General features: G+C 38.3%; 1 protein-coding gene across 14 annotated transcripts in view; it reads left to right on the forward strand.

The window, feature by feature from the left end:
* Nucleotides 1-24,762, forward strand: part of ANK3 (ankyrin 3) — a 318,471-nt gene that overhangs the window by 277,054 nt on the left and 16,655 nt on the right. For 10 of the 14 annotated variants that reach the window (XM_054572742.1, XM_054572745.1, XM_054572743.1 and 7 more), the window contains 6 exons: nt 459-8,270; nt 8,896-8,970; nt 12,311-12,442; nt 13,338-13,481; nt 16,668-16,755; nt 20,284-20,662. In XM_054572742.1, the coding sequence (XP_054428717.1) occupies nt 459-8,270; nt 8,896-8,970; nt 12,311-12,442; nt 13,338-13,481; nt 16,668-16,755; nt 20,284-20,662 (8,630 nt within the window). Of the gene's footprint in view, nt 1-458; nt 8,271-8,895; nt 8,971-12,310; nt 12,443-13,337; nt 13,482-16,079; nt 16,756-20,283; nt 20,663-22,813; nt 22,865-24,673; nt 24,761-24,762 lie in introns of all 14 variants that reach the window. The other 4 variants (XM_054572752.1, XM_054572753.1, XM_054572740.1 and 1 more) reach the window with 3 other exon arrangements.

The raw sequence follows: 24,762 nt of genomic DNA on the forward strand, positions 1-24,762 counted from the left end.
TTACTAAAATGAGAGATTTGTGGTTGCACAAAGTAAACATGTACCTATACAGGCAAAACAATGGCTACTGATATTTCCAAAGCAGCACATAAGAAAGTCAATAGGAAGTAAGGGAACAATTTTACATTGTGGTTATTTTTCATCATTCATTCTTTCCTCGTGTTTTCTATTTTTCATTGTTGGCCCATTTGGTTGCATTGTGCTTTTTCTGTCTTTCATTTCACATTGCTCTGTTTTTTATTTATTTAGTGTTTTTAACGTTGGATTAGTTATGTCAATAGAAATTTTTTCCTCCTTTACTTAGTTGTTCCTTTTGCTTCTTCCATTCTAAATCATGCAAACAATTGTACTTGCTTTTGTAATATTTCAAAGTTTACTGACCAATTTTTTTCTCTGGTCTCTCTGTTTCTCAACCATTTTCGTTTGATTTTGTGTTTGATTTCATTTTAAAATTTAAGAAACAGTTGAACGGAGTGCAGGAGCAACAAGATCCCTCCCCACCTCTTACTCATACAAGCCATTCTTTTCTACAAGACCATACCAATCCTGGACAACAGCTCCGATCACAGTGCCCGGGCCAGCCAAGTCAGGCTTCACTTCCTTATCAAGTTCTTCCTCTAATACGCCATCAGCTTCTCCGTTAAAATCAATTTGGTCTGTTTCGACTCCTTCTCCAATCAAATCCACATTAGGCGCGTCAACTACATCTTCAGTTAAATCCATTAGTGACGTGGCATCTCCAATTAGATCCTTTCGGACAATTTCTTCGCCAATAAAAACAGTGGTGTCACAGTCTCCATACAGTATGCAAGTTTCCTCTGGTACCCTGGTTAGAGCTCCCCCAGTCACGGAGGCCTCTCCTTTAAAAGGGCTGGCATCCAGTTCTCCGTTTTCCTCTCGAACCTCTCCCGTGACAACAGCAGGGTCTCTTTTGGAGAGGTCATCAATTACTATGACGCCCCCTGCTTCCCCCAAATCAAACATTAATATGTATTCCTCAAGTTTGCCATTTAAGTCAATTATTACATCCGCAGCACCGCTAATATCTTCGCCTTTAAAGTCAGTGGTATCTCCAGCTAAATCAGCAGTTGATATCATTTCATCAGCTAAAGTAACGATGGCCTCTTCTCTCTCATCGCCCGTGAAACAGATGTCTGGACATGCAGAGGTAGCGTTAGTCAATGGATCTATTTCCCCTCTGAAATATCCCTCATCTTCAACTTTAATTAATGGATGCAAAGCCACTGCCACGTTACAGGAAAAAATTTCTACAGCTACAAACTCTGTGAGCGCTGTGGTTAATGCAGCCACCGACACAGTTGAGAAAGTGCTTTCTACCACGACAGCAATGCCATTTTCCCCACTCAGGTCATATGTTTCTTCAGCACCATCAGCTTTTCAGTCTCTAAGAACTCCTTCCGCAAGTGCACTCTATACATCCCTTGGGTCATCAATATCTGCAACTACCTCATCTGTAACTTCATCAATAATAACAGTGCCAGTATACTCTGTAGTCAATGTTTTGCCGGAACCAGCATTAAAGAAACTTCCAGACTCTAATTCACTCGCAAAATCAGCAGCAGCCTTGCTGTCCCCCATTAAAACATTGACTACGGAGACACGTCCCCAGCCCCATTTCAATCGAACTTCATCTCCAGTTAAGTCATCTTTGTTCCTTGCACCCTCTGCCCTTAAGTTGTCTGCACCATCTTCTTTATCTTCCAGTCAGGAGATACTGAAAGACGTGGCTGAAATGAAAGAGGACCTAATGCGGATGACTGCAATACTACAAACAGATGTGCCTGAGGAGAAGCCATTCCAGCCTGAGCTCCCCAAAGAAGGGAGAATTGACGATGAAGAACCTTTCAAAATTGTTGAGAAAGTAAAAGAGGATTTAGTGAAAGTTAGTGAAATCCTTAAAAAAGACGTGTGCGTAGATAATAAAGGACCCCCCAAATCACCAAAGAGTGACACAGGACACTCTCCCGAAGACGACTGGATAGAATTTAGTTCCGAAGAAATAAGAGAAGCAAGACAGCAGGCCGCCGCGAGCCGCTCTCCCACTCTGCCGGAGAGAGTGCAAGTAAGAGCGAAGGCTGCCTCCGACAAGGAGTACAACTTGACCAAAGTGATTGATTACCTAACAAATGACATTGGGAGTAGTTCATTGACAAACTTGAAGTACAAGTTTGAGGACGCAAAGAAGGATGGTGAAGAGAGACAGAAAAGAATTTTAAAACCAGCAATTGCGCTGCAGGAACACAAACTCAAAATGCCTCCAGCCTCTATGAGGACTTCCACCTCTGAAAAAGAATTATGTAAAATGGCTGATTCCTTTTTTGGAACAGATACTATCTTAGAGTCTCCAGATGACTTTTCTCAACATGACCAAGATAAAAGTCCCTTGTCTGACAGTGGCTTTGAAACAAGAAGTGAAAAAACACCTTCAGCCCCACAGAGCGCTGAAAGCACTGGTCCTAAACCGCTTTTTCATGAAGTCCCCATCCCTCCTGTCATTACAGAAACGAGAACAGAAGTGGTTCACGTTATCAGGAGCTATGAGCCCTCAGCTGGGGATGCTCCCCAGTCCCAGCCAGAGGAACCCGTGTCACCCAAACCTTCACCTACCTTTATGGAGTTAGAGCCAAAACCCACCACTTCTAGTATTAAAGAAAAAGTTAAAGCGTTTCAGATGAAAGCCAATAGTGAAGAAGATGACCACAGTCGAGTTTTGAGCAAAGGCATGCGTGTGAAAGAAGAGACGCACATCACCACCACCACCAGAATGGTTTATCATTCTCCGCCAGGCAGTGAAGGCAGCTCTGAAAGGATTGAAGAAACCATGTCAGTCCACGACATCATGAAGGCCTTTCAGTCCGGCCGGGACCCTTCCAAAGAACTGGCAGGTCTGTTTGAACATAAGTCGGCAGTGTCCCCAGATGTTCACAAGTCTGCTGCTGAAACCTCAGCCCAGCATGCAGAGAAGGACAACCAAATGAAACCCAAACTGGAGCGTATAATAGAAGTCCACATCGAAAAAGGTAACCAAGCTGAGCCCACTGAAGTCATTATTAGAGAAACCAAAAAGCATCCAGAAAAGGAAATGTATGTATATCAGAAAGACTTATCCCGGGGAGATATTAACCTAAAAGATTTTCTGCCAGAAAAACACGATGCTTTCCCTTGTTCAGAGGAACAGGGTCAGCAAGAAGAAGAAGAACTTACTGCTGAAGAGTCATTGCCTTCTTATCTGGAATCTTCCAGAGTAAACACTCCTGTGTCCCAAGAAGAAGACAGTCGTCCTAGTTCTGCTCAACTCATATCTGATGACTCTTATAAAACATTGAAGCTTTTGAGTCAACACTCAATAGAATACCATGACGATGAGTTGTCAGAACTAAGAGGGGAGTCTTACAGGTTTGCTGAGAAAATGCTTCTGTCAGAAAAGCTAGATGTGTCTCATTCTGATACTGAGGAATCGGTTACAGACCATGCAGGACCCCCTAGCTCAGAGTTACAGGGGTCTGATAAGCGGTCCAGAGAAAAAGTAGTCACTGCCCCCAAAAAAGAAATTCTCTCCAAAATCTATAAAGATGTGTCTGAAAATGGTGTAGGTAAAATGTCTAAAGATGAGCATTTTGATAAAGTGACAGTGTTGCACTACTCTGGCGATGTTAGTAGTCCAAAACATGCCATGTGGATGCGCTTTACTGAGGACAGATTAGACAGAGGTAGAGAGAAGTTGATATATGAAGATAGGGTGGACAGGACTGTGAAGGAAGCTGAAGAAAAACTGACTGAAGTGTCACAGTTTTTTCGTGACAAAACCGAAAAGCTAAATGATGAACTGCAGTCCCCAGAGAAAAAGGCACGCCCTAGAAATGGCAAAGAACACTCTTCTCAAAGCTCTACCAGTAGCAGCCCTGAGAAAGTACTGTTGACAGAACTATTGGCGTCCAATGACGAGTGGGTTAAGGCAAGGCAGCACGGCCGCGATGGACAAGGCCTCCCCAGAGCCGAGGAGAGAAAAGCATCCAGTCTGCCCAGCAGCCCGGAGAAGAAGGTTCTTTCCCAACAGACTGAGGACAGCAAGTCCACAGAGGAAACCAAAGGAAGTGTTTCACAAAGCAAAGCACCAGATGGGCCCCAGTCTGGGTTTCAGCTCAAACAATCTAAACTTAGTTCCATTAGATTAAAATTTGAACAAGGCGCACAGGCCAAAAGTAAGGACATGTCTCAGGAGGACAAAAAGCCAGATGGCCAATCCAGAATCCCAGTTAAAAAAATCCAGGAGAGCAAGCTACCTGTCTACCAAGTTTTTGCTAGAGAAAAACAGCAGAAGGCCATAAACCTCTCAGATGAAGGTGTATCTGTGCAAAAAGATTTTATGGTATTAAAAACTAAAGATGAGCATGAGCAAAGCAGTGAAATTGTTGTAAATGCTTCTGGCTCTGATGAGGTGAAAAAACAGAGAACTGAAATGTCAAGTAAAGCAATGCCTGACCATTTTTCTGAGCAACAGGCTAAAGACTTGGCATGTCATGTAACCTCAGAGTTAGCAACTAAGGGACCATGGGACAAAAAGGTCTTTAGAACATGGGAAAGCTCTGGAGCTGCTAATAATAAGTCTCAGAAAGAAAAACTTTCGCATGTACTTGTTCATGATGTAAGAGAGAATCACATTGGTCACCCTGAGAGTAAAAGTGTTGATCAAAGGAGTGAATTTCTGTCTGTGACTGAGAGAGAACACAAATTGTTAACAAATGGCTCTCTCTCAGAAATTAAGGAAATGACTGTAAAATCTCCCTCCAAAAAAGTCTTATATAGGGAATATGTTGTGAAAGAAGGGGAGCGTCCTGGCGGATCTCGCGAGCAGCCCTCCAGGAGCAGTGAGAGCTCGGCAGCCTCGCACATCCCCATCCGAGCGGCCGAGGGGAGGAGAGTGCCTTCTCCGAATATCTCCGATGGTTTTCGTGAGCAGTCGCCATTTCCGAAACACGAACTATCTCAGGCGTTACCCCAAGCAAGTCTAAGTAAAGAGACAGCTGAAACACAGCACTTGAATTCTCAGGAAGATGAAAAAGTTACCTATTCGGAAATCAGCAAAGTTTCCAAGCATCAGAGTTATATAGGCTTATGCTCGCCTCTCGATGAAACTGAAACCTCCCCGTCCAAATCTCCTGATTCCTTAGACTTTAGCCCAGGAAAGGAATCTCCCTCTAGTGAAGTATTCGACCACAGTCCCATTGATGGGTTGGAAAAAGTTGCACCACTAGCACAGACAGAGGGAGGGAAAGAGATAAAAACTTTACCCGTTTATGTCAGTTTTGTCCAGGTGGGGAAGCAATATGAAAAAGAGATACAGCAAGGAAGTGTAAAAAAAATCATAAGTCAGGAATGTAAAACAGTGCAGGAGACCAGGGGGACCTTTTATACAACTAGACAGCAAAAGCAACCTCCTTCTCCCCAAGGTAGTCCAGAAGATGATACTCTAGAGCAAGTCTCCTTTCTAGACAGCTCTGGGAAAAGCCCTTTAACCCCAGAAACACCCAGCTCGGAAGAAGTGAGTTATGAATTTACATCTAAGACACCAGACTCACTCATAGCTTATATACCAGGTAAACCCAGCCCCATTCCCGAGGTTTCTGAGGAATCGGAGGAGGAGGAGCAGGGCAAGTCATCCTCCTCCAAGCAGGCTGCAGTGGAGGAAAGAACAGGCGCACAGGAAACGCCTAGCCATGTGAGCAAAGACTCTAACCAAAGACCCAAAACCAACAGAGTTGCCTATATTGAGTTTCCCCCTCCTCCACCACTGGATGCAGACCAGATTGAGTCAGATAAGAATCATTATCTCCCTGAAAGAGAGGTCGGCATGACCGAAGTCAGTCTGCAGGATGAGCATGACAGGTACCAGCTGGCTGAACCAGTCATCAGAGTGCAGCCACCCTCACCAGTTCCTCCTGGGGCAGACGTCAGTGATTCGAGCGATGACGAGTCTGTTTACCAACCAGTTCCAGTCAAAAAGTATACCTTCAAGTTAAAGGAAGCAGACACTGAACAGAAAGAAGGTACAAAATCCAAAGCTTCTGCTGAAAAGGCTTCCAACCAGAAAGAATCAGAAACTAATGGATCTGGAAAAGATAACGAATTTGGCCTTGGCCTTGATTCACCTCAGAATGAAACTGCCCAGAATGGGAACAATGACCAGTCCATCACCGAGTGTTCCATTGCTACCACAGCAGAGTTTTCTCATGATACAGATGCCACAGAGATTGACTCTCTGGATGGCTACGACCTGCAAGATGAAGACGATGGCTTGACAGAGAGTGATTCTAAACTCCTGAGTCAAACCATGGAAATCAAGAAAGACATCTGGAACACAGAGGGCCTCCCAAAGCCAGCTGATCGCTCCTTTAGCCAAAGTAAACTGGAAGTTATCGAGGAGGAGGGCAGGGTGGGGCCTGATGAAGATAAGCCACCTTCTAAAAGTCCTTCATTGGACAAGACTCCTGATAAGACTGACCAGAAGTCAGGGGCCCAGTTTTTCACACTAGAAGGCAGACACCCTGACAGATCAGTGTTTCCTGATACTTATTTCAGTTATAAAGTGGATGAAGAATTCGCCACTCCTTTTAAAACAGTAGCAACCAAAGGTCTAGATTTTGACCCTTGGTCTAATAACCGAGGGGATGATGAAATTTTTGACAGTAAATCACGGGAAGATGACACTAAGCCATTTGGCCTGGCTGTGGAAGACCGCTCTCCAGCAACAACCCCTGATACAACACCGGCCAGAACGCCCACCGATGAAAGTACCCCAACTAGTGAGCCTAACCCCTTCCCATTTCATGAAGGAAAAATGTTTGAGATGACTCGCAGTGGTGCAATTGACATGAGCAAGAGGGATTTTGTTGAAGAGAGGCTCCAATTTTTCCAGATTGGTGAGCATACTCCTGAAGGGAAGTCAGGGGACCAGGGGGAAGGGGATGAAAGTATGGTCACTGCCACACCACAGCCACAGTCAGGGGACACCACTGTAGAAACCAATCTAGAGAGAAATGTAGAGGCACCTACAGTCGACCCTAACCCCAGCATCCCGACCAGCGGAGAGTGTCAGGACGGCACGTCCGGTGCTGGCTCCCTGGAGAAAGCAGCAGCAGCCACTAACACCTTGAAAGCTGACCCCAAGTTGCGCACGCCTATAAAAATGGGAATTTCCGCATCCACCATGACCATGAAGAAAGAAGGCCCTGGAGAAGTCACAGATAAGCTAGAAGCTGTGATGACCAGTTGTCAGGGATTAGAAAATGAAACTATAACAGTGATTTCCAATTCAGCCGATAGCCACACGGGCGCTAGGCCCCAGGAAAAACATGATTTTCAAAAAGATAACTTTAATAACAACAACAATTTGGATTCTTCCACTATACAGACAGATAACATTACAAGTAACGTAGTGCTGACAGAACATTCTGCACCCACTTGTACCACAGAGAAAGCTAATCCCGTGAAAAGCTCATCAGGAAAAAGGACAGGGGTGCTGCAGGGACACTGTGTGAGAGATAAGCAGAAGGTTCTTGGAGAGCAGCAAAAGACAAAGGAATCGATAGGGACTAGGCGCAAATCCAAACTTCCTATAAAGGCCACTTCATCAAAAGCTATCTTCCCACCAAATCATATGCCAAACATTAAAGTGAGTAAAATGAAGCAGGTTAGTCAATCTGAGAAAACCAAAACCCTTACTTCTTCATGTATAGATGTAAAGTCCAGGATTCCAGTAAAAAACACACACAGAGACACCATAGTTTCAGTTAGAAAAGCATGCACCCCACAAAAGCAAGGGCAGCCAGAGAAAGACAAGGCCAAACACCTTCCATCCAAGTTGCCAGTAAAGGTAAGATCCACCTGTGTCACCACCACCAATACCACCACCACCACCACCACCACCACCACCACCACCACCACCACAGTTAAAGTCAGGAAAAGTCAGCTTAAGGAAGTATGTAAACACTCCATTGAATATTTTAAGGGAATTAGTGGTGAGACCTTAAAGCTTGTGGACCGTCTTTCTGAAGAAGAAAAAAAGATGCAGTCTGAGTTGTCGGATGAGGAAGACAGTACCTCAAGAAACGCATCGTTGTCCGAGAGTTCCCGGGGTGGCCAGCCTTCAGTTACAACGAAGTCTGCTAGAGATAAGAAAACAGAGGCAGCACCTTTAAAATCAAAGAGTGAAAAGGCCGGCAGTGAGAAAAGGAGCAGTAGGAGGACTGGTGAGAATGAAGGCAGTCAGGTTTCTCGAGCGCTCTTTGCTCACATCCTGGAGAACGAGCGTAGTTTGTAAACACTTTCCAACTCGTAGACCCTAGTGCATGAACTGTCGTGATTGCCTGTGGAGTGACTTAACCGTAGTTTCTCATTCTGTCATTGTCATCTGTACGTGCTGTCTATATATTCCTCTTTCTTCCTTTTAACCTGACTACACTGTAGACAGCTAGGGAAGCATGCTGAAGATATTGGTGTCATTCATGATGAGCAACTCTTTTATTTTAATGTGCTAATGGATATGATTCTGTCAAAGTAAAAGCACAGATGTCGAAATCCCATCATGGTGTTTCCACCAACACAACACTTCTGTAACTGTTGTAAAGTAGCTAGCTTGTCAGCATGTTCAGTTCCATTACATTGAGCATCCATGTAGTCTGACATTTGGCCTGATGCAGGTGAAAAGCAAGTGAGTCATGTGAAAAGAGAAGTGTTCATGTAGGTGATTAGGGCACATTTAAGTGTACAGTGTTAGCATTAGTCTCTCTGTAAAATCTGAGTACTGGTAAAAGCAATTTTCCAGTATCCTATTTTTCTTGATGATTATTTTAATTAAGAAATTGTAAATCGTAGGTCCACAGAGTCCATGTGAACGGACAGATATCAGGATGGCAATAGTAGCCGATCACCTGGGACTTAGTTGGACAGGTAAGTGCGTATGCTCCTGAATGAAACAAACAGTTTCTTAATTTCTTTGTCTTATTCACAAGTACTTCATTATAAAAAACAAACAAGCAATGAGTGAAAAATATTTTTATCACCCATAATTCTACCTACCCAGAGAGAGTTACTGATAGTGCCTGTATACTGTGTTTTTCAAGCTCCTTTTATGCATATTCTCTAAAGAATAGAAGTTTAATCTTATTTAACCTTGAATTGAACACTTTCTTCACAATACCATTTCTGATTCTATACAGATAACCTTTTATCTAACAGGAAATTTATTTTGTGGCATAACAACAAAAAAAAAAACATAGCTAAGGCCTATGACTTTTAAGTAATTCAAAAACTTTAAACATGGTTTTTATACCCTTAGAGCAGCTCTCTTAGGCAACAATTCACTTAATCCATGCCTCGGTATAACAAATTTTAATCATTCATAAGTCATCTTCACAATTTTTATGATTTACACATTAATCTCTGTTGATTTAATTGATAGTTTTAAGCAGGCTCAGTTTTATGCTCTAATATTTATTTACTAACGGAAAACAAGGATCATTTTCAATAATTATATAAGAAAACAAAGGACTGACAATAAACTTAAATTTTGAATTAAAAATTTTAAAAATAGAATACACAAGTCTATCCAGTTTCCAAAAGGGGTTAGCTTCTATGAAATGAATGACACTATTTATGATCACTATGTAGAAAAGGAATATTTGCCTTTATTTTGCTTTATTAAAGATGAAAATAAGGTTCTGTCTCAACTGGTTAACCCTGCTTTGAATTAGAGAAATTTTGTTTTGTAGGTTGAGTATATTTTAATGCACAGCGAAAAAACATAACTTTTAAAATGTTAATTATTGTCATATCTAAAGCCATCTTGCCTACCATCAGCGGCATACATTCTAGACAAAGGAAAATAATTATCTACTCTGTTAATAGGGAGCATAGTAAACAAGATACTGACAAACAAGGTCGTCTAAACATTTTTCCTTTGAATGCTGTTAAGTCCCTCCCCTTCCTACATACCAAACATTCCTCTCTCCTTCTACCCAGTCCTTGCTCTTAGATATGCTGCTAGTATCCAGGAACCTAGTGGAGCCATGAAACGACAGGTGGTCTGAGCAATCACTTGCCGGTTGTTGAAAGTTAAGCAATTTGTTGTTCCTAAATATTTGCTAGCATAAAATTAAAAATAATACTTATGTTTTAACATTGGACATTGGAATGTGAAAATATACTGGAGTCAATGTTGATTTTGCAGTATTGTATGCCCATAACTATTAGATTATTTCCCATAAGCAAATCCTGTTCTCAGTTTGTCAGAGTAGATTTTCGGAGAACATGCAATAGAAGAATAGCCAGACGTAAAGCCATAAAACAATAAAATTCTTAGCAACAGTGTCTTTGCTTCATTCAGTCTCTAGACAAATGATACAGTCTGGTTATGAGGGCTTGTTGGGCAGTAAGTTGGCTGTGTCTCTTAAAACACAGAGAGATGAAGAACTTCAAAACAGATTTAACTTTTTAAATCTGAATTCCTATAGGCTCAAGGAAGATGATTAAGAAAACTAGCACTTTAGGAGAACAAAATTTAAATCTGTCCTTCAGACTCACTGTTAAGTAATCTTAATGTACTTTGATTTTTTTATAAAAAGCTCTTTTAAATGTTATATACATACGCCATTTTCTGCTTTTTTATTTGTAATTACATAGTTTCTACAAAAACTAAGTATTCTCTGATCTTAGTTCTGATGGCTCAGTAATAACTAATAGGCATACTTTTTACAATGTTGTTCTAACTGTGGGTCACTAGTGAGTCATGAATTCAGTTCATGCTTTGATTTTGCATTTAAATGGAATAGAATGGAAAAGGAAATGTCTGTGTATTACATGTATTAAGGCTCATTTTGTTCCCTAAGGATCTGGTTTCATTTACAGCAACACCATGATGTACAATGTATTTCTTACTGTAGGCCCTGATCAAAACAATTTACAAGCCACTGCATTGCATTAATTAACACTTCTTTTGTTCAGCGTCTTCATTGTTTTCAATTTTTCAGTAATACAAGCCTACAATGAACATCGATGTATATAAGTCTTTGTGTACAACCGTATGTATCCTCATGATAGATTTCTAGAAGTAAAATCATTTGGTCAAAGGATATGGACTTTTTTGAGCCTCTGAATGCATTTTGCCAAATTGCTGAAAATACGATGGTCTAACCACTATACTGTATACCTGAAACTAATACAAAATAATACTGAATGTTAAAAAAATGTACTTTTGATTAAATTTTTAAAGTAGCCAATATAAAAATATATATATATTTCTTAAGCAAGATAGAATCTTGACCAATTCTTTTTCCATGAAAGGATATTTTTCCCATTTCCTTACTTTTTATAATTATTTGAGTACTACATACCTGATACATTTTTTTAATTGTACAAAAAATATACAGTGAAAAGTGAGTCTTCTTCACAATTTTTATGATTTACACATTAATCTATGTTGATTTAATTGATAGTTTTAAGCAGGCTCAGTTTTATGCTCTAATATTTATTTAATAATGGAAAACAAGGATCATTTTCAATAATTATATAAGAAGACAAAGGACTGACAATAAATTTAAATTTTGAATTTATGTTTGACTCCTACATTTCCCTTGACCATGGCAGCCACTGCTACGCACATGTGTCTTTTCAGAGACACTCTCCGTATTAACAAGATTGAGTATATACATCTAGAGGGAGAAAAGCCATCTCCCTTTTATTTTTTACACAAGCGGCAGCACATCATAGACAATGATCTGGTTTAGAGTCATTTAACCTCTGAAACTGGTCTAGAGCCATCATTTAAGCTCTTAAGTGGAGTTCATGCAACTTGAAGGCATATAGAGTAAAATATTATAGGAATAAAACATGTACTTCGTGAAGACTGCTGAGGGAAAACACAACCAGCATCTCTTGTGCCATAGATTTATGAACCGTATGTCCCCATGTATCTTGTGTAAAGTTTGCTGAAACTGAAAAAAAATAATTTGGCTTCATTAAAGGAATTCAGCAATATCTTCTTTGTAAAGATCAATTATCTATGTAATCTTTAAATGGAATCTCATTGTAACTAAGAGTTAAATCACAGCCTGTGTATGATCACTGCTTTCCTGTAAAATCAAGCATATTATTAATGAAATGCTCAAGGTTGTACATAGCTTTTACTGTAACATTTCTTTCCCTTTTTTATGGCAGTCAAGCATTACTTTTATGAAATATATGTGATAAAAGTAGAATACGAAGTCTTAGTAACTCTTTTTCTTTCCTACAGAACTGGCAAGGGAACTGAATTTTTCAGTGGATGAAATCAATCAAATACGAGTGGAAAATCCAAATTCTTTAATTTCTCAAAGCTTCATGTTATTAAAAAAATGGGTTACCAGAGACGGAAAAAATGCTACAAGTACGCTGAAATTATTTTACTTTAACTTTCAAAACTGCATATATCCAATATTTTGATAAGCCTACTGTTAATAAAGTCAGAGTAATCATAAAGTAACAACAAGTCTTTTGAAATTATACTTGCCTAATGTAGTGCAAATATTCTAACCTATCTTTAGGAGGCTTTCAGAAAGCAATTGGTAGGGAATTTTTTGCACTTTTGTGTGTAGTTGTCTCTATAACTATCAAAACTGGAAATACAATTTCAGTTGTTAAATCATAGGGCAGTAGTCAGACACTCTGAAATTGCTGTTGTGGTCATAGATAGATGTGCAGGGAGGAAGAGAGAGAAAACTAGGATCAAATTATGGGATCAAGTCATTTTATTCTGTTTGGTCTGTGGTGGCAGAGTTCTCTAATATTGGATTTGGTGGTGGTGTGGGGGCCTGAGGAGTGGTTCTGTACTATGACAAGCGCCAACCCACAACAATGTGGAATAAGTTACTGTGGGGTTGCCTGGGTCAACCTGCCCTTTGTAAGACATTAAAATGCTAAGCATCAAATATGAGGGTGACCTATTTTGACAGTGTAAAAGGAGAGGAACGTGTTTAAAATCCTATCAGATCCCCTTATTACTAAAAGGAGTTTAGCTATTTTTAGGCTCAACTGCTCTGCATCTTACAATGGAATGAACGTTGCTGTGTCAACAAGCACAGCTTTATATAAGGGTGATTCTTAAGACCATTGTGTACCTTTCCCTTACAGTGGGTTTTCTCAGCCCCTGGTTTTCAGAGCTGCAGTAAGGAAGCTCTAAAAAGCCAGCAGGGTCACAAAAGCCAAGCCTCTGTGTGGATGTTGTGATGATTGGAAGGAAATAATTTCATTGGATTTTCAAACTTTTTTTTCTCCTTTTTCAGCTGATGCCTTAACTTCGGTCTTGACAAAAATTAATCGAATAGATATAGTGACTCTGCTAGAAGGACCAATATTTGATTATGGAAATATTTCAGGCACCAGAAGTTTTGCAGATGAGAACAATGTTTTCCATGACCCTGTTGATGGTAATTGAATTCAGTGTTCATATTTATTTAACCATTTGATAAAATTGGAAAGTGTGGTAAAACAAAGCAGTTGGTTAAAACCAGCTAAATGGTGATTTGCTTGACTTAATTTCTCATCTTCACAGCATTTTCTCTGCCAGAGTCTGCAAATGTATACTCTAATAGAACAAATGATAAATGTCTCTGCTGTATAAAATATAAATAATGAGAATAAGTTATCTGAGAGAATTCTATTTCAGATATTTTATGTGACCAAATGGGGAAAAAAATTTAAAGAATGCATTTCTCTTGTCATTTTCACATTAACCTTAAAAACTAGTGGACTAGCTTATTCATATATACATTACACCAAATTGGGCACTCTTTTATCAAGTAAGTAAGGTATTGGGTCAAATTTAAGCATATAATATGCAAATTGTTATCTAAAATGCTGAATTGCTGTTTTGGGACCAAGCAGTTAAACATGTAATGGAAAAGCTTAATGTATCGCTCAAAAAAATGTTTTAGTTATTCAGCATTATTTTAACTTCATGTGCTATTTGTTTGAAAAATTCCTATTTGATCTATAGTTTATAAAAGTAGCATAATTTTTAAATCAATGAGCATGGATGTCTCTAACAACATAATTCCTCTTTTACATTAGCTCAATTTATATAATGTCATCTTTCCTACATTATGTGAATTTGGGCTTTTTAATCAAAGTATTAAGAAAAAAATATAACAAATATCTAATGTTTTTCAAAATGCTCATCTTCCTTCACAAATGGAATTTATTCCTATAATGAATTTGGAGTAAAAAATGTCAATAATGGTGCAAAGGCAAGAAGAACTAGGGCTTATCTTTCCACTATTTCAAGTTTTGAAAAACGTGTTTTTTTCCAGTTTTAAATGGACCAAGTTAGACTAATAAGAATCAATAACGTTCTGATTCTGAATGTTATATGCCCAAAGATCTCAAAGTTGACAGAGAATTTTAAGGATACCGTGTTTCCATATAACATAAGCATGAGGGGTAATAATGTCAAAGTGGTTTTTTTAAGCTTATATATACTAAAAGCTCTCTTCAAATCCTTATCTTATATATGAGACCATATATTGGTAACCAAACTCTTTTTGCACTAAAGACACACCGCATCAAATTATGAATTATTGCCAAGAAAGTTTGTAGAGTCTTTTAATATTCTCAATGGGGAAAAAAATTAAGCGTAGTTCAATAAATAAAATCACCAGAAAATAAAAGTATTCAATAGGACTGAAAGCTGCATTTAATTTTAACATTTTAAAATCAAAATATTATCAAATAAATTCACAAGAGCTTTCTGTTACTACATCTTAATATTTTAAATTTCTTTTAGAAATTCTTAGGGAAATTTAGGAATATGTGTATGAAATAAATTTCACTTGTGCAGATTATAAACCTCAGCTAATCTTAGCCAACTTTTAACAAGATTCTGGTTTATAGGTGGCCATAACAGAAAAATGTTCACTTACCTCTAGTGATCTGAATTTACAATAAAAGCTAAGTTGGTGTTTTTCTTGAACTGATGGAAAAATTAGCCGTTCATTTTGTAGACTAATGATACAGAAAATGTACTTGGTTGACCTTTTTTTCCTGTCTCTCCTCTTCACTGAAGTTCTGAAAATTTCCTTTCCTCACCATGACCAGACCATTGTTGACTTTTCTCTCTGCTCAAGGAGCCAACACCCCTTAGTCCATGAAGAAGAGTGTGAAACATGGGAACTGCTCCCACCATCCCCTCTGTGTAGCCTGGTTAATGACCCACTGTGTTTCATAGCCTTGTCGTGGATATTGAGAACTCTTTGCAAATGGGTTTCCTCCTGTCTCTGTTGTGCATCATTTCTTTTTTCTCTTTATTTGGCTCATGGTTCTGAGTGGACCTCTACCACCAAGTCTACCAAAGCCTCCATATACACCACAACCCTTTCATCTCTGACACATTATGACACCTGAAGGCTTTACATGGAGTCTTTTCTACTGTATCTGCTTTTTCAGCCCTTTTCCTAACATCTTTTTAGAATTTTTTCCCAGTGCTACTGCTACAAAATCTAACAGTCATTTCTTTCCAAATATTAAATTCATTTTTCTTTGCTGTAAATTTCATGTTAAATAAATCAAAACTAGAGTTGGGTAGAATTGCGCATATGTACAGATCTTAATATAAGTTATAAGTAATTATAAAAATTGGTTTCTTATGGCTTGCTGTATTTAGTCTGCCACAATATAGATTTTACATGCTAAAAGTTGAAAGATAATAAATTTGGCCATGGAATAAATGTATCTTATATAATGACAAGTAACTTTACATTGAATTAAATTAGTCTGCGTATTTAAGTTACTGTATTAAAATTATCAAAATTGATAGAAACAACCTATATCTTAACTAATATTCTATTTTATTATAGTTTGCAGTAGTCTTTTCTTTTATTGTATTACTTTTAATTGAACTAAACCAATAAATTTATCATTCTATAATTCATCATACATTTTCATACCTGATATAATTTGTCATTCCATGTGTTTTTGTTTGATGTACTCTTAATTCATTCCAGTCAGCCCAAATGTACTGTCTTCCATAGGTTATTCTTCCCTTCAAGTGGAACTGGAAACTCCCACAGGGTTGCACTACACACCACCCACCCCTTTCCAGCAAGATGATTATTTTAGTGATCTCTCTAGCATAGAGTCTCCCCTTAGAACCCCCAGTAGACTGAGTGATGGGCTAGTGCCTTCCCAGGGAAATGTAGAGCATTCAGCAGATGGACCTCCAGTTGTAACTGCAGAAGACACTTCCCTAGAAGACAGCAAACTTGAAGACTCAATGCCTTTAACAGAAATGCCTGAAGCAGTGGATGTAGATGAGAGCCAGTTGGAGAATGTGTGTCTGAGTGAGTATCCTCAGTACCTTGGAAGTATGGCTGGGGTCCCAGCAGATGTTAAAACAGCAGAGCCATTGAAACAAACTAGAAACGTAAGAGTAAGCTCTGAGCAGCAAGAGAAAGGAAAATCTGGTCCTGATGAGGAGATGACAGAAGAAAGACTCAAATCTCTATTTGAGGACATTCAACTTGAAGAAGGAGTAGAGTCTGAGGAGATGACAGAAGAAAAAGTACAGGCTATTCTTAAACGTGTTCAGCAAGCAGAACTGGAAATGTCTTCAATTACAGGTTGGCAGAACGAGACAAGTGGAAACCTAGAGTCTCCAGCTCAAGCTCGAAGAATAACTGGCGGGTTGCTAGATCGACTGGATGACAGGTAAGGTTGTTTCAGAAAAAGGAAACAAACACAGACTACATGTTAATAGTTCATTTTAAATACTGTATATGCTTTTTAACAATTATCCTTTTTCAAAATTACCATCCCAGTTTTAGGATAATACATGCTTTAAAGGTTGGTTCCTTCTGCTGAACTGGAGAGGGGAAGTTACATTAAACTCAGATGTAATTCTTAAAACCATAGATAGCCTGAAGTGAAATGAGAAAAGTTTTACATACATACCAAAGATTTATGTATCTTTTACTTTAGAAGACCACTCTTTTTTTTTTAATTTAATTTTAATTTATTTTTTCAAATACATTTGTCTCTGCCTCCCCCTCACCACTTTCCCTTGCCCCCTCCCTCCTTCCCTCCCTCCCTCCCTCAGCTCTTCCCCTTTGGTTTTGTCCATGAGTCCTTGCTATATGTTCCTTGACTTTCCCCTTCCCTTCCTTTTCCGCGCCTCCCCTCCCTCCTTCTCTCTTGTCTCTGTTGATTTCTTTTCCTTTCAGTGTTGCTGGTCTTATTCTCCTTGCATCTTTGTATTGTTGGTTAGGTTCCGCTTATAAGGTGAGATCATATGGTATTTGTCTTTCGCCCCCTGGCTTATTTCGCTTAGCATAATGCTCTCCAGTTCCATCCATGCTGTCGCGAAAGTTTAGTAGTTCTTTTTTTCTTTCTGCTGTGTAGTATTCCATTGTGTATATGTACCATAACTTTTTGATCCAATCATCTACTGATGGGCATTGAGGTTGCTTCCAACACTTGGCTATTGTCAATTGTGCTGCTATGAACATTGGGGTGCATAGGTTCTTTTGTATTGGCGTTTTGGTGTTCTTAGGGTATAGTCCCAGCAGGGGAATCCCTGGATCAAAAGGCAGTTCCATTTTCAGCTTTTTGAGGAAATTCCACACTGCTTTCCACAGTGGCTGCGCCAGACTGCATTCCCACCAACAGTGGACTAGGGTTCCCTTTTCTCCACAGCCTCGCCAGCACCTGTTATTTGTTGATCTGTTTATGATGGCCATTCTGACCGGTGTGAGGTGGTACCTCATGGTGGTTTTGATCTGCATTTCTCTGATGGCTAGTGATGCTGAGCATCCTTTCAAATGCCTCTGGGCCCTCTGTATCTCCTCCTTGGAAAAGCATCTGCCCAGGTCCTTTGCCCATTTTTTGATTGGATCGTTTGTAGAAGACCACTCTTTTCTAGTGTATCACTTGTTTTTTTCTTTTCACATAGCCAGTAATTAATACTTATTCAAAATAATATAATAAATAAAATTCCAAGTCTTTTAGAAATGTAAACATTTCTATTATTTCCATACTGCAAACATAAGTATGCTTATTTTAAAAAAATTTAAAAAATACAGATCTTAAAAAACCAGTACAACCCAACAATCTAGCAATAACCACTATTACATTTTGGTGGATTTCTATTACATACATTTTTTAAACTCTCTTAACACAGGAAATTCAGAGAAGGAAAAAAGGAAAGTCATCTGCCTTTCTACCATACTAAGAAAAACACATTTTATATAATATCCCTCCTTTTTTATCCGTGAGTGTCTTACATGATTTGCAGCATAGTAGATGTAATCCTTTATCCCAAATGATGTTGTCATGATAGAAATTTGTTTATAACCAATAGAATTCTCTAATTATGAATCTGGATCTTTTTATAGTGGCCTAACTAGAAAGGTGGGAGTTTCATGTCCTCCAGACATTGGTTAAGATCTTACCATCATTAGGTTTGCACTTTGTAACTTTGGATGAATTTCTAAGATCTAAGAATGTCACTTTTATCAGCTTTAAAAATAAGAATGACTACTTTGCTCAAACAGGTTTATAGGCTGAAAAAGAAAGCTTGTAGCATACATACCAAGTGACTGGTACAAATAGTCTCTTAGTAATAGCCAGCATTATTTTTTTTATGCACACATCAGACTAAAATATATTTTACTTCAATGGCAACTAATGATAAACTTAAGTTTGATGCAAAAAAAAAAAAGTTATTTCATAACTGCAAAAATTCCCAAAGATGGAGTTTACAAAATTTGCAAAGAGGAGGTCACAAAACTCCCTTTGCAGAATCGTAGCGTCAATGAATTCTATGATCAAGCTACCAAAGAGACAATTACAAAGACAACAAAGAGTACTAATTTTGAAGTCTGTGTTCAGATACAATCACATAATTTATAGTTGTATTGCAGGAAACAGACTTACAAATAGTTATGTCATAGGATCTTCCTAGTGTCCTTACACATACAAAAAAGGGTGTGCGACTTATATGTTTATAGCTGTGTTTAGATAATCCATGTGATTATAAGCACACACACACACACATACTCACATGTGTATACACAATGTGTTATGTTGTCTTATATGTTATACATATAAAACACTGTACCAGTTACTGCCTTCAGAATTCTACAGGTATTAAGATACTAAAAACAATACACAAGCTACAAAATAAAAATATATACTGAAACTATTAAAAATTAGAAATCAATTTTTAAAATACTGGAAGAGAAAGATTTTTTATAATTGAAGGAAAAACAGCCCTCCCAGGAAGTAGAAGCAGTGTGCGCACACCAACAGCCTGCTCGCCGGTGAGTGTCCGCAGAGGAAGGATGGGGGCCAAGTCAGGGTATTGCAGCTAGAAAGCGTGATGGCAGGAATCACAGTGGAAGCACATACACAGACTGGGATTTGGGGTTCTTGGCGATGCCAGGCTCTCGTCACAGGAGCTCACTTCACGCCTTATCAGCGATTGTTTCATTGGCAGTATAAAAGCATTGTGAGATATTTTCTCCTCTTTTAGGTTAATGGGTCTGGAACTCTAAGTGGTCCATGAACACCCACGTTGGCTCCTCACAGAGGTTGAAATCCAGTGAGCAAAGTTTTCAGGCCTTTATATCGGTTTGGCCAAGAAGTCCATTTAGTTTTTGTCATAAAAGACACAGTTTTCATTTTTACCCATAACTTTATTGATTTGAATATTTTGACTATGTCGGCCATCTCCCACTATTGGCTTCTAGTGGGCAGAGGCCAGGGGTGCTGCTAAACATCTTCCAGTGCGTAAGACAGCCCCATGGCAAAGCATTAGTTGGCCAAAATGCCAGCAGTACCAAGAAATTTTACAAACTACTTTTGACAGATTCCATCAGTCACAGCACCTTCTCCATACACTGCACAAATCTTCTTTTTTATTTCAGTTGCTTTTTTACCTTTCTCAAAATAATAAAGCATAATACACCAAGAATATTGTGTATCTTCTTCAATATTAAAATGGCTACTCAAAAACTCACCAATTTAGATGTATTTTAAAATGCACGCTGATATGACAGCTGTCACAATACGATCTAACAAAATTGTTTCAAATGAAGTTAAAGACAACTAAGCGCTACTAGAGCCATTGCCCAGAAAAAAAGTAACAGTCTTTTTGGCCAAGCCAATATTTTATGCCTTCTGAAGGCCACTGTCAGCTCTGTGTTTCCATTGTAAATGTCTGCCTTTCACCTTTTGCAGCCCAGACCAATGTAGAGATTCCATTACCTCATATCTCAAAGGAGAACCTGGAAAATTTGAAGCAAATGGGAACCATGCAGAAGTCACTCCAGAAGCAAAGACGAAATCCTACTTTCCAGAATCGCAAAATGATGTAGGGAAACAGAGTGCTAAGGAAACGCTGAAACCAAAAATACACGGATACGGTCGTGTTGAGGAACCAGCATCATCACTAGCAGCATATCAGAAATCTCTAGAAGAAACCAGCAAGTTTGTCATAGAAGAGCCTAAACCCTGTGTGCCTGTCAGTATGAAAAAGATGAGTAGGACTTCTCCTGCAGATGGCAAGCCCAGGCTTAACCTCCACGAAGAAGAGGGGTCCAGTGGGTCTGAGCAAAAGGTACGTCATCTAGTTATTTTCTTTAAACTGAAAGTACTGATGCTTCGTTTCATTTGATTAATGTTATAACATTTGACCCAAGGTTCTTTACTATCTCCAAATTATAAATGTGTAATCAGAAATCTTAACACTAATGTTAGGGTGGTTGGTGATGGGAGCGGAGAAAGAATTCACGAAGAGAAGTGCAGAAAGCCACGTTGTTTATTTTTACCTCCCCGAGGCAGGGAAAGGGCTCCGTGGGGAGGAGCGCACCGGCGCCAGCCCTGAGGGGCAGGGCCGGGAGTTTCCAGCAGGCAGTGGGGCCGTTGCGGAGCAGGATGTTTCGGTTGGGCTGAGACTTGTTCCGATGTTTTCTTTGGGTGCAGGGTCCCCAAATTGTGGTTTGGTATGTCCTGTTTCCTAAGTCCCCAGAGCCTCTGAGCCTTCAGGGCGCTTCCAGTAATTTCCTAGCCCTGAGGATAAAGGCTCATAAAACAATTAGGGTCAGTCATGCTTTATGGGTCCAACCAGCTCTGGGGAAGAGGGCCTGAGAAAGGGGCTTTTGTCCTGTCAACTAATGTTGCGGGTAAAGAAAGTTCTGAGTAGAACATAAGCTGTTTGATCGTTCATAGGGTAGGGAAAAAAAAATAAGAATCTCTTTAGCCAATTTTCAAGAGGGAAAAGAACTGTAGAGATGCTAAAGTAACTAGTTTAAGGTCCAGTAAGTATTATTTTGTCTGGGATTTACGTTTCCCAGTCTTACTCCAGTCTTCTTTCTTATGCAAGGAGGGTAATTGTTCTGACCCTATCTGCTTCTTTTGCATAATTTAAAGAGTTTATATAAAGCATGCCATCCTGTTAAGGTCTGTTGTCTGAAAGTGTGTTTTAAAAATTGAAGAAACATAGTTTCCGAGCCTAAAATGTGGTGGGTATGTACGATTTTTGGTTGACAGCATTTAGAAATTTAAATTAGAAGCATCATTTTAATAATTTTTGTATCTAAGTTGATAATTATCATAATGTTTGTTTTGAATAATTTTAAAACCTACTGCCATAGAATTATTTGCTTGCTCTTTCCACGTACTTGTTTTTGTGATATCATTAATAGTTATTTATTTAATGCACTGAGACTTATCCTTTTAAATATTTTAGAAAGTCAAATTGAAAATACGACTCGGATAAAATAAAATAAAAATCAGCTGTTTCCTATATATTTTTTACTGCTTTTTTGCTCTCATATTTCATCCTCATATTGAACTATGCAATAGAATAGATTGAGAGTTATACATCTTCAGAACAAATAGCACTTGCCATTTTCCCCTTAAACATCTGGTCTACTTAAGATCTACCACAGTGTTTTAGGTAAGTCTTTTGTCAAATAATGAGTCCATGATTAATTTGAGGGTTAAAAAAATGCATAAACCCCCCAATCAGGAGCTAATTGTCAGTTAATCAACTAATCATATCCTCTCCTTTTCCCTTTTGCAGACCATCTTTTGACCATTTTCCTGCTTGTTAGGAGAGAAAGTAAGAGGAAGTAAAATTGTCAGGCCTTTCTTTCACTTCCTTCCTGATAAGGGCGGTTTTGACTATCAGTTTCTGTTTTTTTAGTTAATTCTTAGTCTATGTAAGCCGTAGGACTTTGAATAGACTGTTCCCTTTTAAAATGAGCCCACAAAATACAGAAGAAGCAGTAACATACTGATGTTTTAACTATAAAGGTGTATTCTGAAAAAGTCATTTAAAATCAAAAGAAAGTTCTGAAATCAAATCATAAATATAAGCACTTCTGTGTGTACACATGTGCATATAGATTGGATATTGGGGGATCAGGGAGAAGGCATAAAAAGGGTTTAAAAACCCTGAAAGGAAACTCAGCTGAGTTTATCAGTAAGGGAAAATAATTACCTCCTAGAAAATGTTTCCAAAATTTCTTACGAGGATGTGCCTTTGTGTTTGTCATTGGTCCTACTCCAATGCACAGGGCTTTGTGAGCATAAAAACTCATAATGACGTTCAACCTTCTGGTAGAAATGAGCCTGACCTCACAAGAAATCCAAAGATGTTCAGGATGGGTCTTTTGTGGCTAGACCATAGTACAATAGCAACTAACTAGGTCATCTGATGTATGATTTCAGAAAACAGCCCCCTTTTTGTCCCCTAAATAATCAGGTCAAAAGTCCAGGTGCGGCTCTTACACGGATGACTGTCTGCTGTTACAAGGTAAAATTCTGCTGTTTTCCACCTCTTTCTATGCAGCAACTCATGGCAAGGTGTACTGAGAAAATTCCATTTGGCCCCTTAGTTAACCCTCTTACAATTTATAGAGAATTCTCTGAAAGGAATTGATGAGATCCTACTACCACATTCACTCTACCCATCACCTTAAGATTAATACAGACTCCAGGAAGAGAGTAGAAACTAAAACATTGGCCAAATGGCCACTTGTTCTTTAAATGAGGGACTAGTCTCAGATGATTCTTGACAGGATTATGATATTATTGACATCTAGATTTGTTGTTAGTGTTTGCATTATCTATTCTTCTGCTTTAAATTTTATCCAAATGCAAAGTTTTCCCCAGTTTACGATTTCATGTATGGTTAATGGAGATTGAATTCTCTCTTTGCCTTTCCTGTTCTATTAATCCCTGAATGCTGATTAGTACTTTTCTTTCACAATATGAATTTCTCTTAACTTTCTGTGCATTTTTGAGCCATTGCAGGGAGTCCTTCCACAATATTAGGTCATTCTAAGTGGCATGAATTTATGGTCCTTTTTTAAAAGGCTTTAAAAGTAATAGGAAACCTAGCAACCTAGCAACCAGTATCTTTGCAGGGAGTTAGAAATTCAAAAACCATTTCCATTTGACACCATATTAGTAGGACATTTTGTTCAGATAAAATTTCCTGCAAAGTCAAGGTTCATATTTTTACATATATGTTACATTTACCTTTGGTGAAAATGGCCTACTTTATTATTCGACTAACATTTCATAAACCATTTTAGCTGGCACTTATGCTCCCATAACAATTTTACCTGTTATTTCTGTTATCATTACTGCCATTGATTTTTTTAATGGATAGTAACTACAGCTTCTAACTCTGGGCCTATCAGGTTTGAAAATATCAGAATTTTTTTCAGAACTCTGTCATTAAAATTTAACAATAAAGCCAATTAGTAAATATTCTTTACCATGACATTTAGTTAGAAGCCAAAGATATTTTTCCCTTTGAATTATGAACTGTTTGCCACTTGGTAGTTTTTGCATATTCCTGTCCTTATTGCTTTAAATTTAACATTTGTGTAATTACCATATTCTGTCTGTATCATATTCTTGTCTGCCAATTTTTTTATATTCTAATATCATATTAGTTCTTTAAGACCTCAAGCTCTAACATGTTTTACATTATTCACTCATTTGAATAAACTCTTACTGAGTATCAGTTATGTGTTAGGTACCAATTATGTTGACATAAATTCTTTGCTTTTTATAACATTCAAAATAGCTTTTGATAAATTTGTCAAATCTGACCAAAATTTCATAAAAATCAAACGCTATGCCTTTTTCTGTAAACCAAGTGAAACATGGCCTGAACTATAAGATTATACATTGAAGTCAAATGTATATAGATTGAAAACTAGTTTAAAAATGAATATTGATGTTTCTTCAAACTAATAAATAGGAACGTGTACTTTCTGATGCCAAGATGACTCTATAATTGTTATTTTTAGTATTTTATCATTTAATTACCTTGGTCTGTATCATATATATGCAGGTAAAAATCAAGGTAATTAAATAAATGTATTAATTATATATAAACATACATGCATACAAGTACAGAGTGCAATTCACTTAGAATCCTGCTCAAAATTAATATTTTTCACAAATACACATCATCATTTTCCTTGGTGGTAGTGGGTGGGGTGGGGGGGATACAGCAGATAAAAGTAATTCATTTTTGATTTCCCTTCTCAGAATGTCTTTTATCTTAAATGTGATGGTAAAATTATGCTAAAAATACATTTATCAGGACTTTAAAGACAGTGACAGTGATTCAAGCACAGAGGAGGAACGGAGAGTCACTACCCGAGTTATTCGCCGGCGTTTGATTATAAAGGT

This window comes from Pteronotus mesoamericanus, unplaced genomic scaffold (assembly GCF_021234165.1).
Source record: "Pteronotus mesoamericanus isolate MK-2021 breed Mesoamerican mustached bat unplaced genomic scaffold, CSHL_Meso_final contig_24, whole genome shotgun sequence".
In the NCBI taxonomy this organism is placed as follows: Eukaryota; Metazoa; Chordata; class Mammalia; order Chiroptera; family Mormoopidae; genus Pteronotus; species Pteronotus mesoamericanus.